At 38.8% G+C, this 15,442-nt stretch overlaps 1 protein-coding gene across 5 annotated transcripts in view; it reads left to right on the forward strand.

The window, feature by feature from the left end:
- The window catches only part of KDM3B (lysine demethylase 3B), a 95,295-nt gene that overhangs the window by 15,499 nt on the left and 64,354 nt on the right, over positions 1-15,442 (forward strand). For all 5 annotated transcript variants that reach the window (XM_071210140.1, XM_071210143.1, XM_058279296.2 and 2 more), the window contains 2 exons: positions 12,505-12,672; positions 14,225-14,338. In XM_071210140.1, coding sequence (XP_071066241.1) covers positions 12,505-12,672; positions 14,225-14,338 — 282 coding nt within the window. The remainder of the gene's footprint in view (positions 1-12,504; positions 12,673-14,224; positions 14,339-15,442) is intronic.

The raw sequence follows: 15,442 nt of genomic DNA on the forward strand, positions 1-15,442 counted from the left end.
TTTTTTGGTCTGAATTTTATTTCCTGGTTCTTCAAATGGTTGTTGTTTCCACCAGCTGAATTGCTAATGAGCTCTGCACCTGAAATGGCTACCCATTCAGTTAGTTATTTGCAGGGCTCCCTAAGGACAGAGGTTTCTGAAGCTCGCTGAGATAGATGTGGAATTCCTCTACTAAACTAAATACGGAATAATTTTGCCACTGAGCCCATGTTACTTGTTTCTCAAACCAAATAAAAGTTTCAATGATTCTTGAAAATTAAAGCAAGGTACATTACAACTGTGTTGAATTCTTGCTTGGAGCTGTATGAATAGAGAAGCAAAAGCAGATTTGGGTTTTGAAAATATGTTTATGCTTGTTTTGGATTATATTCAGAGACATAGATAAGAAAACAGTAACAAAACTCAGAGCCTTTAGAATTTTTCATCAGCTTGCAAAATTGCTCAAGAATTGCTCTTGCTATCATGAGGTTCTATTAATGGCAATAACTAGCATAGGCTCTGAGCTGGCTGTTTTGTTTTCCTTTTCCATTAAAAGGATTTTGTTTGGACCTTGGGCTGTGAGGGCCTTTCCAGTTTGTACCACACACCCGTAGTAAACACAACTGCCTTCCAATCAAAAGTGTTCTTCCTGTACTCAAGGGTGGAGTTTGCAAGCAGCTAGCCTGTGATTGGGCAGATTTTCATTCAGTTACTTTTAAGATGTTTTCAGGCATGCTTGGTTTTGAGTAATGCATAGCAGGGCGCCCCCTGTTAAGGATGAGTAATTGAGGGTTGGATGAATGAGTTTCTGAAATGATTGAAAACACACTTCTCAGTTTTAGGCTCCATTAATATCTTCCTTCTAAATACTTTTTGATCTGAAATACTTCAAAATGTAGTACTGATCCATTTAACGATCCCTCTTTTGAAAAACAATACCAAAACCATGTACTATCTTAAGGAAAATCTGGATCCTATTGTTTGGGAGTTTGTTCATAAGAGTATGATAGGTGGGCATCTTTACCATCAAAACTACACTGACAAGTAGCTACTGAGATTTTTTAGCTGAAGTAGGAAAACAGCCTCCACCCCCCCCCCCAAGGAATAATCACTTTGTGTTTCAAAATAGACCTGTTATGTTAAAAAAAGAAATGCCTGTTGCAAAATTAGTTAAATGGATTTTTTCTGCATTTATCTTTAGCTTTTCTTTCCTAACCCAGTGTCCTCATTGTGTTCCTAAATCATTGTTGACTCATGTAAGTTGCAGAGACCTTGGAACCATCACATATGTGGACATGGTAGATAAACACACAGACCCCAGAAAACTTGGATTTTCCTTTTTTCATTGTTATAAAACAAAACTTGCATTTTACAAAATGTCAGAGGTATACAAAGAAAGAGCCAACTCTTTCCATCCCTCACCAACTCCCCTAAGGAAGGGTAAGTTATCTTTACTCATCTTTCTTAATCCTGGTACAAAAAACATTTTCCCATGTATAAAAGGTTCAGTATTTTTAGCAATTGGTATCATATGGAACATTATTAAGCAGCCTGCTTTTTTTGGTCATATATAATGGACATCAATACCTTACTCCTGAACTTATTCATTTAATAGTTATTATGTATCATAGAATAGATATACCACAATAATTTAATCATTCTCCCTTTTGATGGATTTCATTATTTAAAGTTTTTTTTTTTTAGCACTACAAACAATTCTGCATTAAATATACTTTTATATAAATCTTTATATAATCATGGTTTTATTTCTATAGGTTAGCCATCCAGGGGTGGGATTAAGTTAGAGAGTATATGTATTTTCCTTTTTTTAGGTAATGCAAGGTTATTTTCCAGTAAGATTATAATATTTCATGCTCCCACCAGCACTGTCCATAGTGCTTGTTTCTTTTTACCCTTACTCTCACTGGTATCATCATTCTCATTTTTTTCTAGTCTGCTATGTATTCAGCATTTCCATGACACTAGTGTTTTCCTATGATTATTGACCTCTTACATTTCTTTCATGAATTATCTCTATCTCTTTTGCTTTTTTAAAAAGGGGAGTTGTCTCACTCTATACAAGTTACACGCATATTAGGAATATTAACCCCTTTACCTGTTACAAGTTATTTTCTCTCGTTTGTGTTTTGGCTTTCTTTATGACTTGCTTTGCCATGTTAAAAAATAAAATTTTTGTGACATCAGCTCTCAGACTTCTGGGTTTTCTTGCTTAGGAAGATCTCCCTCATCTCGAGCCTATGTAAATATTCTTCAAATTTTCTTTCTGATATTTTCATTTACTTATTTAGATGTTTGGTTGTCTGGAATCTCTATGTACATGTCATGTGAGGTGGGATATCTGGCCTTTTTTTCTACTGAGTAACTAATTGTGTCAGCACCAATTTTATTAAATAAACCATCCTTTTCTTAACCGTATGGTAGAATTAAACAATACTTTTAGTAGCAGCAATTTGTTTTGAACCTGTACCTCAGCTATCAGCTATTCAGACCTTGCAAGTAGAGTGAAAGCATATCTGCCTTATTTTTTTATCCCTTTATCTTTCATCTCTATCTTGGGGAAAGGCAGACTCTAAAACAGTCCTTTTTTTTTTAAATTCTAGATAATGTAGTAATTGTAGCAGTGTAAGGTTAGTGCCCTGTTTTTTCTATCTGGGAGTCTCCTAAGAGGAGTGAAAGTGTATCTGTATTACTCTTTTACCCTCACACTTTCCCAGCCTTTCCTCCCTGTCTGAGGATAGGTGGACCCTAAAATACCTCTTTAATTTCTTCTAGATAATGACCAGGATAGTACCACTTTTCCAGTGTACACTCCATTATTATTTATTCTTTTTTTTTCTTTAATTTATTTTTTATTTATTTCTCCCCCCTTCCCCCAATCCCCCAATTGTCTGCTCTCTGTGTCCATTCACTGTGTGTTTTTCTGTGACCGCTTCTGTCCTTCTCAGCAGCACTGGGAATCTGTGTTTCTTTTTGTTGCATCATCTTGTTGTGTCAGCTCTCTGTGTGTGTGGCACCACTCCTGGACAGGGTGCACTTTTTTCATGCTGGGCGGCTCTCCTTACGTGGTGCACTCCTTGTGCGTGGGCTCCTCTATGCGGGGGACACACCTGCATGGCATGGTACTCCTTGTGCGCATCAGCACTGCGCATGGGCCAGCTCACCACACAGGTCAGGAGGCCCTGGATTTGAACCTTGGACCTCCCATGTGATAGGCGGACGCCCTATCCATTGGGCCAGATCCGCTTCCCTATTATTTATTCTTGATCTATGTTTAAACATAGCACTTCAGCCTTAGCATGAGAAATGGGAATTTGTGGCTTTTAATATTTATCCTTAAGTGTCCTTTTCTAGATGATACTTCCAAAGTTAAATGTACATATCTTTAACTGAATGAAATTGTAATATCTTTAGCTTCTCAATTAAATAGAATATGTTTATGGATTAGTGTATGATTTAGAGAACATTAAATAAAAATTAGATTGTATTTATATGACAATATGAATATATACTATTTTTTTGTTTGTTTTTTTTTAAGATGTATTTTTATTTATTCATTTCTATCACTCTTGTTGTTTGCGCTTGCTGTCTGCTCATCTTATTTTGTTAAGAGGCATTGAGAACCTAACCCAGGCCCTCCCATGTGGGAGGGTGGTGCCCAATCGCTTGAGCCACCTCCACTCCTGATATATACTATTTAATCGTGAGTCCCTCTCAGCACACTTTTCATTTTAGCTCTCCCTTCAGTAGCAGATCTGGTTTTGAAACACTGAGTCCCAGTTCAGTTTTCCAGGGTCTCAAGTGCTTTGTATAGTTTTTTTTTTTTTTTAAGTTTGTTTTATTTTGTGTGTGTGTGTGGTAATTTGTTACTGTTGTTCTTTGTATGTGTGTGTGGTAATTTTTAATAGCTCTGTCTTAATTTGTCTTTGTGTGCTATTTATTTCAGGGCTGTGCAGTATGTCTACCAGTGATTGCATTATACACTGGTCATTTCGTCCAGCCTCTTTTCCCTTTGTAACACAATCAGATCTTTCCTCTTAATGACCCCCTTTTTCTAAGGGACTCGCTTCACTAACTCCCCACCTGCCAAGTACTCATTCTTTCCTGCAGGACTCATTTGATTGAGTCTCATCCCCAACTCTTTCTGGTTGACTTAGTTCCCCCTCCACCACCAGGCTATCTACAACATTCTAAATGGTGAGTAAATAACATGGTATTTTTGCAGTGTTATTCTGAACAACAGCTGGGGTGGGTTCCTGTAAGCTTTGCTTCCACAAGGCCTGGGGGACATGACACCTGTTGTTGCTTCTCAGTTTTCCACAGCGGTTGACATGTTCATGGTTTTTAAGCCCTCCCGACTGCACTAGCCTCCCTGCCAACATGTTTGTTACCCTTGATCTGTACATGGGTAAAGCCTGTCTGGTCATTTAATAGTGACTCAAGTAGTGTAACCCTTGAGTTTCTGCAAGGGCAGAAATTCTGTGGGTTTTTTTTTGTTGTTGTTGTTGTTGTTGTTGTTGTTTTTAAGTGACTTCAGGGATAATCAGGCTCTAGGGGACTGATTCTCACTAGCCAAACTCTAGGGACTGATTTGTAAATCCACATGCAAGGTTATTAATTTATGTGGGAGATACACCTATCCAGAGAGCTGTGCAGAGTCCCCCTCCTGGTCTACTCAGGAGACCAAATTTCAGGTAAGAAGGATTTTTGGTGTGCAAAGAATCAGACAAGGAAAACTGAATGTTGTCAAAAGGATAGTCACAGCAAGCAAGCCCTGATCGGTGGTTCGTTGCCTTTCTAGTATTTTTTAGCTTCTGTTGCTTTCTTTCTCTTTTCCCCATTGCTTTTAATAATCCCTTCCATTATAATTCTATAAAGAGAAAAGAAAGCCTACCCATCCTAGGTACCACCTCTATAAAGCCTTTCTGAATCAGGACAAGTTAGGTTTTTTCTTTGCTCCTAGCACTCTGGGAATAACTTTTTGGGGATATTTACTGCAGTTTTCATATTAAGATCTATAACAAGATATATATCTTATCTGTCCTACTAAATTGTAAATCTGAGGACAGGGAACACATGCATTTTTCCATTATTATTGGTGGTTGTTTTTTTTCAGGTGGTATTGGGAATTGAACTCCAGTACCTCGTACATGGGAAGCAGGTGCTCAACTACTGAGCTGTATCGGTTCCCCAATGAGAGATGGTCTTTTTTTTTTTAAATTTCTCTCCCCTTCCCCCCCCCAAGTTGTCTGCTCTCTGTGTCCATTCGCTTTGTGTTCTTCTGTGACCACTTCTATCCTTATCAGTGGCAGTAGGAATCTGTGTTTCTTTTTGTTGTGTCATCTTGTTATGTCAGCTCTCTGTGTGTGTGGTGCCATTCTTGGGCAGGCTGCACTTTCTTTTGCTCTAGGTGGCTCTCCTTACGAGGCGCACTCCTTGCACGTGGGGCTCCCCTACGCAGGAGACACCCCTGTGTGGCACGGCACTCCTTGCACACATCAGCACTGTGCATGGGCCAGCTCCACATGGGTCAAGGAAGCCCGGGGTTTGAACCATGGACCTCCCATGTGGTAGGTGGACACCCTATCCGTTGGGCCAAATCCGCTTCCCTGAGAGTTGGTCTTTTCACTTGTTTGTTTTTGTTTTTATGAGGTACGGAGGATGGAACCTGGGACGTTGTACATAGGAAGCAGGTGCTTAATCGCTTGAGCTGCATTCATTTCCCCCATTATTGTTTTAAAAGGCTTTCCTTGACCATCCTATCTAAAAATAATGCATGCCTATTAATACAAAATATTTTTTTAAATTTTAATATTAAGAGGAGGAAAAAATAAAAAATAAATGAGAAAATAACCAAAAAAGAAATTTTAAAGAAGAGGAAAAAAATACCTGTAGTCTCACAACCCATTTAGAAACTGCTGTTTATATTTTGATAGTCTTATAATCTTTTTTAGAGTTTCAAAGAATGTAGTTGACTTCATATTGTGTTTTCAATTTTGAGTTTTGCTTTTTCACTTAATGTAGCAATTATTTTCCTTTATTACTGAAAACTCTGTATTATGGGTGATTTGAATTTTCTTGATATTTTCTATATTTTACATAGGTAACATGTATTGTTTTGTGTTTATTTTAAAGATTTATTTTTTATTTATTTCTCTCCACTTCTCCTCCCCCCCAATTGTCTGCTCTCTGGCCATTCGCTGTATGTTCTTGTGTTCGCTTGCATTCTTATCAGCGGCAACGGGAATCTGTGTTGTTTTTTTTTACATCATCTTGCTGGGTCAGCTCTCCTTGTGTACAGCACCATTCCTGGGCAGGCGGTGCTTTTCTCGCATGGGGCAGCTCTCCTTGCAGGAAGGACTCCTTGCACGTGGGGCTCCCCTCTGCAGGGGACACCCCTGCATGTCAGGGCACTCCTTGCATGCATCAGCACTGCGCATGGGCCAGCTCACCACAGGTCAGGAGGCCCTGGGTTTGAACCCTGGACCTCCCATGTGGTAGGTGGATGTGCTATCATTTGAGCCAAATCCGCTTCCCTGTATTGTTTTTATAACTGAAAGAAAAACAATGCTCCACAAGAAAGCCTTATGTATATAATTTTTATTGGCAGGATAATTGATTTCATTGTTCCTCTTTCATTGTATATTGAGATTTCAGATTCTAGGGTTTGTCAATAATGCTATGATGAGATTTTTATGAATTAAACCTTTTCTCTGTTAAAGATTATTTCCCAGGCTTATTCCTGGTGCGGTATTATGGAGATCCAGTGTACAAATATTTAAGTTCTTGATATATAGCAAATATCTTTTTTTGCTTAAAGTCATACAAATTTATGCCTTGACTAATAGTGTGTGTATGCTTAAGGAACAGGTATTTATCAGGAGCCCTTATTCTGTGTTTTTATTTCATTTAATCCTGGGATCAATCCTTTGAGGTGCTTATGTCCCTATTTATAGACAAAGGAAGTGAGGCTTCAAAGAGACTAAAGTAATTTATACTACATAGCTAAGAAATGGGGGAGTTGGAATGCAAATCCAGATCTTTGTGGTTCCAGTCCCTAAAAGAGCTGCATATGCTTTTATATAGTTTTTAATAGAGTTTTTATTCACATTATCCGTGTGGTATACAAATACTTCACATTTAATTTACTTAGGATTTTAGAAAGTAGAAAATAAAATAGGGGATAATAGCTGGAAAGCTCTTTTAAATCAGAGAAACCACAGAAAGGAAATTATTTTTTTGTTTGGAAACAGAATTCTAGATATACATCATTCCCTACGTTGGTTGTCAAGATATTCCAGTTTTGTAAAATCATTTGTAATAGAGATCACATTTTGTTTAGAAAGTAAGTAGGAAAATTGGAAAAGTTTGGAACCTTGGCATTAGTCTGGCATTAGTCGTCCATTTCCTTTGGCCCCTCACAATCATCACCAGATCCTGTTCTTATTCTCTCTAATTTTTCAAATATACTTACCTTTCCATTCTTACTCTTATTAGTTTAGGTCTTTTTCATCTCATTCCTGGGTTATCACTTTGTAATTGGTCTTCCTATCTCCATTTTTTTTCCACTATAATTTATCTTCCAAGCTGACCCCAAAGTTATTCTTCCCTGTTTTAGAAAATGCTAATTAGGTAATACATAAATACATTCTTTAAAAAAAAACAACATTCATTGGTAAGACTAAAATATGGTTAAACCCATCCCAATCTTACTCCAAAACCCCCACCTCCCAATCATTCTGCAGCTTGTTTTTTTCCACTTAGTATATCTTGGCGATCTGTTTAAGTTACTCCATTAGGTAGATCTCATGCTCTTAAACTGCTCTATATTATTCCATAGTATGAATAAATCGTGTTTAGACTTTCACTTAATTATAGACTACTTTGTAATTTCTATTTTGATTTCCTATTTATACTAAGTATTAAGAAGCTTTTTCCCACTCCTACATCCCCCTCCCCATGGCATTATCTATCTAGAACATAACTTTTTAAAATATTTTACTCCCCCACCCCTTTAAAACAGGAAACCTAAACTCATTGCCTCCAGGGACCAGGCTTGTGAGAAACAGCTGGTGATAGACCTGAGGGTGTAGTGTGGGGATTGGCAGCTGTAGAGTGCAGGTACTGCCTAAAGGTGTTCAAATGCACCTTTAAAAAGAAAAGGAAACAAACACAAAAAACACTCAGCTAGCCAAACAAGACACTTTCCCCAACAGGTTTCGATTTTGTCATCCACTAAAATGCTACACAGAGCCCTTTACAACCTGCTTACTAGCCTTCTCCTTCTCTTCCCATAACACTCAAGTCTGTTTTTATGTTTCTCTGGCTTTGTTTTTGTTTTTTTTTAAGAGTTATTTTTTATTTATTTGTCTCCCCTTTCCTGCCACCCCCCTCCCCCAGTTGTCTTTCTCTGTGTCCATTCACTGTGTGTTCTTCTGTGTCCGCTTGTGTCAACGGCACCTGGAATTTGTGTCTCATTTTGTTGCGTCACCTTGCCACATGAGCTCTCTGTGTGAGCGGCGCCATTCCTGGACAGGCTGCACTCTTCACGCTGGGCGGCTCTCCTTTATGGGTTCACTCCTTGCGCATGGGGCTCCCCTACTCCGGGGACACCGCTGGGTGGCAGGGCACTCCTTGCATGCATCAGCACTGCATGTGTGCCAGCTCCACGTAGGTCAAGGAGGACCTGGATTTGAACTCTGGACCTCCCATGTGGTAGGCAGACACCCCATCCATTGGGCCAAATCCGCTTCCCATTTCTCTCCCTTTGCATCTGCTGGAAAATCTTTTCTTCCTTTCTCTGCCATAAGAATGCAGCTTATGCTTTAAGATCCATCTTGTGTGCTACTGCCTCTTTGGTGACACTGTTCAGTTTCCCAAGGCAGATGCCTTCTCTAGCCTAGCATTGCACATTATTCAAATCTTTATTATTGCTCTTAGTCCATAACACTGTAATAATTTCTTTACTTCTCTGTGGGTTCTAGGGTGTAAGTCCTTCCTGCCAAGTACTACCTTATTCACCTTGACTTTCTTGGCCCTTACAAGTGCTATGTGTGTAAGAGACATTGTTTATTTTTGTGGAGTGAGTGAATGAATAATGGTATTAACAGTAGTAAGAATGGCCTTGGGAAAAGCCAGAATCCAAACATAGAGCCCTGTATTACTCATCTGATTTTATTAAACTTAATGGTTACTTATTTAATTTTTTTTATTTTTTTAAGATTTATTTTTATTTATTTCTCTCCACTTCCCCCTAGTTGTCTGTTCTCTGTGTCTATTTGCTGTGTGTTCTTTGTCTGCTTCTGTTGTTGTCAGTGGCACGGGAATCTGTGTCTCTTTTTTCTTGCGTCATCTTGCTGTGTCAGCTCTCCGTGTGTGCGGCGCCATTCTTGGGCAGGCTGCACTTTCTTTCGCGCTGGGCGGCTCTCCCTATGGGTGCACTCCTTGCGCGTGGGGCTCCCCTACACGGGGACACCCCTGGGTGGCACGGCACTCCTTGCATACATCAGCACTGCCCATGGGCTACCTGCACACGGGTCAAGGAGACCCGGGGCTTGAACCATGGACCTCCCATGTGGTAGACGGATGCCCTAACCACTGGGCCAAGTCGCTTCCCTTAAATTTTTTTTAAGATTATTTTATTTGTCTCTTATCCCCCCCTCCATCCCGTCTGCCTTTGTGTGTTCTTCTGTGTCTGCTTGTCTTCTTAGGCGGCACTGGGAACCGATTCTGGGACCTTCTGGACTGGGAGAAGACACTTAATCTCTTGCGCCACCTCAGCTCCCTGGTCTGCATCTCTTACTGTCTTTCCTCTGTGTCTCTTTTTGTTGCATCATCTTGCCGTGCCAACTGTCTGCGTGGGCCAGCACTCCATGTGGCCTAGCATTCCTGTGCATGCCAGCACTTCTGCACAAGCCAGCACAGCACTCTGCGTGGGCCATCTTACCTTCCCCAGGAATCAAACCCTGGACCTCTCCTATGTGGTAGATGGGAGCCCAATTGCTTGAGCCATATCCGTATCCCTTATTTTATTTTATTTTATTATTTATTTTTTTAGTTAGGCCAGTAATTTATTCAGGTAGGGAGGGACGAGAAACACCTTATTTGATTTTATTGTCCCTGAAATGAATGTAAATCCTATATAGACCGTAAAGGGAATTTTAAAATAAAAGCAAGAGTTTTGATACTAACTCTCCTTAATTATTGAAATACTTTACATCCAGTCCTTGGGTTCTAGCTCCAGCATGTGCAGTACTCTTTACAACTTTTACTCTAATTGTAGAAATTTAATCAGACTTTTAAAATCATCTCAAACTGGTTTAGTCTGTTTCTGTTCCCAGTATCAATCTCTCTTGGTCCTCTCTGACTCATTCCAGTCACAGTGGTACCACTACCACTGGTTTTTGTTAGCTTATATCTCTTCTTACTGTCCTATGGCCTGACCACTATTGTTTTAAGAGTATACATTCTGTGTACTTTGATCTGAAATGGTTCTTTACCCTGTTCATTCTAGCCCCTCCCATTTCTCTAGCTAGGAGGTGAATGAAGCACAGTGCTAGTGTCAGAATTAAGCCTTGCTGGTTGTAGGACATCTTTAATTTATCCACATTCCATTTTGCTCTCAAAACAAATTAATATCATTAGTTTGGAGTTGTTGCTTAATCCTAGAATGTATAGTAGTGTGGTTGATGTCAGGTTAAACAGTATTCCATATCCTTTGCCCAGGCAGGTTAACAAAATTGCCCTTTAATTAGGTGAAATCTGGCCCCCAAATATTTCGATTTTGCTTTGATGTCTCCAGGTATGTGGTGATAGGATTCTTGAATATTAGCTTTTTTTAAATGATGTTCTTTTGTACAAAGAATAAAAATTGTTGCAGCTTGAGGACAATGACTTATTTTAGTGTTGAGTTCTTGAATTTTAGTTAATGTTCTGTATTTGTGTGTTGGTGTGACTTAGAAGTTTATGACTCCTATGTTGATTTTTTAAAGTGGGTGGCAGATTAAAACTACACCATGGCGCCTAGCCTTCAGTCTCCAGGGAGCCTTAGCTTTTGGTTTTCTGTGTGATGCCCAGTAGAGTACTGTGTCCCTTTAATGAAATGAGAGCTTTTTCTGCAGGAAATACTTGGGGCACCTAGTATTTACAGATCCTCCTGGTGCCCCCACAGTTTGCAGTTAGAGTAGCTGCCATGGTGATTCTGATTTTGTCCTAAGTCACTTGGTGTTGCTTCTGGGAAGCTTCACCTGAGAAAATGCTTATAGACCCAAGTGGTTGGAACAGCTTTGCTTCCCCAAGTAATTGTTATATGGTTTCTTTTTGGTCAATGAGAACTATGAACCTGACCTTTTGCCTCCATTTTCAGATTTGCGTTGGGGAACCTCAGAGTTAAATATGTTACTCAGGCATAACAGTTATATAGATCCTTATTTTCCTTTTTCACTTTGATAGTAATATCCTGTTGTAGTTCACTTTCCTTGACCTTGATTTTTTAATTTATATTTTACCATTTTATTGCATGTGCTACCCAAAAGCCAACAAAAATTCATTGAAGATGAAGTGGGTCATTAATAAATACTCAAGCCCTTTTTTGTGACCGACTATGTTAGGCATGGGACAGACATACCTTTCCTGAACAGTGATGCCTGTTTACGTATATTGTGCTCATTATGCTGTGTTGAATCATGTCAAAAGTCAGAATTTATATGGGAAAAGCCAAAGCTTAGCATTATATTTATGAGAAAAATGTAGCTTCATTTAACGTGAGTCATCGCTTTCAAAAACTCTTTACAATGTTTACTTAAATATATCTCAAAAAGTGGAGTGTCTCTTCAGGGAGAAGGAAGCAAGGCATTGTTGTGACTACAGCATGCCTCGGCTAGCAGATATGAATGAGATCACTACTGGCAGTGGCACTTAAAAAAATCCACAAGCAGGAGTGGGAGGGCAACTATTTTTTTCAGCGTTTATCTTTTTGAATGTTGTACCATGTGCATACATCACCTATTCAAAATAATTAATAAAAGAAGTTCTCAGATTTTTTCAGTAGAGCTATAAAAAAATTCTCTTTCTATTAAACTGTGACCAGGAAATGTGCCAGTTTGGTAGCATAGGGTATACATGGTATACATATGTAGATTAATTGGAAACTAAGTTACAAATTTCATTAGGAACACAGGTAAAAATTACTAAATAACTCATTTCCCTTTACCTCTAATCCCCCTTTTTCAGAGTGGGGCTGAGAACCAACTTCCTGACTCTTTGAAGTATAAATGTATCAGTTTATACTGAAATCCATTAAAAGAACTTGAATAGAAGTTAGTAGAATTTTTCCCAGTCAGTTCAAAATGGAATTTATGTTTGTTTATAAGTAATAGCGGGGAGGGGGAGGGGGAAAATAAATCTCTAAAAAAATTTTTTAAATAAAAAGCAACAAATTATTTATAAGTAATAGTGTGGGATTTTTCCAAACGTGACTTCCAAACTCCCTTTTTTCTCTTTTTGCAGATCTTTGTAGAATTTGACGGCTGTAACTGGAAGCAACACTCCTGGGTTAAAGTTCATGCTGAAGAAGTAATTGTGCTTCTGCTGGAAGGGTCACTTGTATGGGCGCCCCGGAAGGACCCAGTCCTTCTCCAGGGCGCTCGAGTCTCAATTGCACAGTGGCCAGCCTTGGTAAGTGGCTCATTTTGTCAGTACAGATTTGAGGTTTAACTTCTATACTATACTCATGATAATTATCCAATAGCTGAACTTTTTACAATTAAATAATAATTTTAAATAATTTTTTTTACCTATTGGTTATGCATACTATCACTGTCTTGTTTGTTTGTTTTTTTAAGATTTATTTATTTCTCTCCCCTTCCTCCCTCCCCCCGCCCCAGTTGTCTGTTCTCTGTGTCTATTTGCTGCGTCTTGTTTCTTTGTCCGCTTCTGTTGTTGTCAGCAGCACGGGAATCTGTGTTTCTTTTTGTTGCGTCATCTTGTGTCAGCTCTGTGTGTGTGTGTGCAGCACCATTCCTCGGCAGGCTGCATTTTCTTTCGCGCTGGGCGGCTCTCCTTATGGGGTGCACTTCTTGCGTGTGGGGCTCCCCTATGCAGGGACACTGTCTTGTTTGTTTTTAAGGCAACTTTTAGAAGAAGCTCTTTTATAAACAAATTTGGGGCCTCTGGGTGACTTTTGTACGCTATTTATGAAATAGTAATATGAATTTATCCATGCATATATATATACTAGTAATTATTTTAGAAATCTCACAAGGATTTCAGGAGCTCTAGAAATGATAAAGTGTAAATTTAAAAAAAATTTACTGCAGTGACATACATATAATACACAATTTCCCATTTTATCCATGTTTAAGTTGCAACTCAGTGACATTAACTACATTCACAATGTTGTGCTATCATCACCACTGTCCATTACCAAAGCTTTTTCATCACCCCAAACAGAAACTCTGTACCCATTGAGGTTCAACTCCCAATTTTCCTCTTCCCCTGGCCCCTAGTAACCTGTATTTACTTTCTTTCTCTGAATTTGCTTATTCTAGATATTTCATGTAAGTGGAGTCATATAATAATTGTCCTTTTGTGTCTGACTTCTTTCACTGAATATAATCTTTTCAAGGTTCATCCAAGTGTAGCATGTATTAGAATGTTATTCCTCTTAATAACTGAATAATAATTCATTGTATATATATATACCACATTTGTTAATCTACTCATCTATTGTTGGACACATGGGTTTTTTCCACCTTTTGGTTAATGTGAATACTGCTGCTGTGCATATTGTTATACAATTATCTCTTCAAGTCTCTTTTCAAAATTTTGGGGTATATACCTAGAAGTGCAATTGTCAGGTAAAGTGTGACTCTTTATTCTTGGAATTTACTGTAATTTAGCCCCTTAAGGCCTGTGAAGATTAGTTGAATCCCTATGGAGTATGAGGGGCTTCTCATTTCTCTTGTCCCTTTTAGCCATAAATAAGAGTATTGAGCTGACTTTCTACTCTTTATTAAATTTCTGCTTCCTCTCATTATTTGTGGGGCAGATGCTAAGTTGGGAATGCTTCTAAGAACTTATGCTTTAGATTATGTGTATGTACTGGGGTGAGAGATATATCAATAATATATTAATAATGGATATTTCCTCTGAAGTTAGAGATTCAATGGAGTTGAAATTTCTTTTCTTTTCTAAATTCTAATCAATTGCTTGTCTTTGTACTTCACAGACTTTCACTCCCTTAGTAGATAAACTGGGTTTGGGTTCTGTGGTTCCAGTTGAATACCTTCTGGATCGAGAGCTTCGGTTTCTGTCAGATGCTAATGGGTTACACCTGTTCCAGGTACTTAAGTTTTGCTCTAGCCCAGAGCCTGTTATTTCTCTCCTTGCTAATTCTTTGTGGATTTAAATATGGGTATTTCCCCCTACTCTTTTAGCCTTGAAACAGGAACTTCCTTGATTAATTCCTACATAAGTTTTGATGCTCCCTAGAAAAATTACGTTTGGTGGCTGAGGCTTCTTTTCTCTTCTGCACACCCACCCCACCTCAAAGCCACCCAAGGCTTAAGGCCACAATTCTAAGGGTCCCCTCAGAAGAGATACTTCCCTGAGGTAGCTGTATCTATAACCTGAGTCTTAGGGGGCCTGAGCTTATATCAGTGGCAGAGTAGGCCAGGAGTTTGAGCTGGTTCTGAGCAGCATGAAAAACTTAGAGTTTAGCTATATCTTTAACTATAAAGAGAAAGGATATATCAGTAGTGTTTAAACATAATAGCATCTGGGGGAATGGATGTGGCTGAAGAAGTTGAGCACCTGCTTCCTACATGAGAGGTCCCGGGTTCAGAAAAAACAAAAACAAATAACAAGCAAACAGATGCTTGGCGGCTGAGCACCATGTAGGAGGTCCTGGTTTAATCCCCAGCCCTGGTACCTCAAAAAAAAAAAAAAAAAAAAGCTCCTGAGTTGGAGTTTCAGAATTTAAGGAGGCCAGAAGGTTGAGATTATTTAGTTTAACTAAATATTTCTCATTTGCAAGGATTACTATCTGAAGGTTAAAATTGGGAGACTTTTAGGAGTTTTGATGTCTTACTGAGACAGCCAAAAGCAGTTTTTCCTAACCTGTGTTTCTGTGGGATATTATGATGATTTTTTTATTGCTATGTCTTCTTCCCTCAGGCCTCACTCCCTCTCAGAGACAGCAATCTTTCTTTATTCAAGTCCTAGTACCTGTATGAAGTAGGTGCTCAGTAAGTGTCAGATAAATACCAAAATAAAACAAGAAGATTTATATGGGATAAAATGTTTTGTGGTTAATTAAATAAGGAAAATACTGGCTTAAACAGGTTTCTTTGCTACCTGACTTCTTAGAGGCTTTAATGTGCTATTGTGTGTAGAAAGAAACGGCATCTAATGTTTTCTAGCCTAGTCGATCATAGTGTTGTTAGTT

This window comes from Dasypus novemcinctus, chromosome 2 (assembly GCF_030445035.2).
Source record: "Dasypus novemcinctus isolate mDasNov1 chromosome 2, mDasNov1.1.hap2, whole genome shotgun sequence".
NCBI classification, from domain to species: domain Eukaryota; kingdom Metazoa; phylum Chordata; class Mammalia; order Cingulata; family Dasypodidae; genus Dasypus; species Dasypus novemcinctus.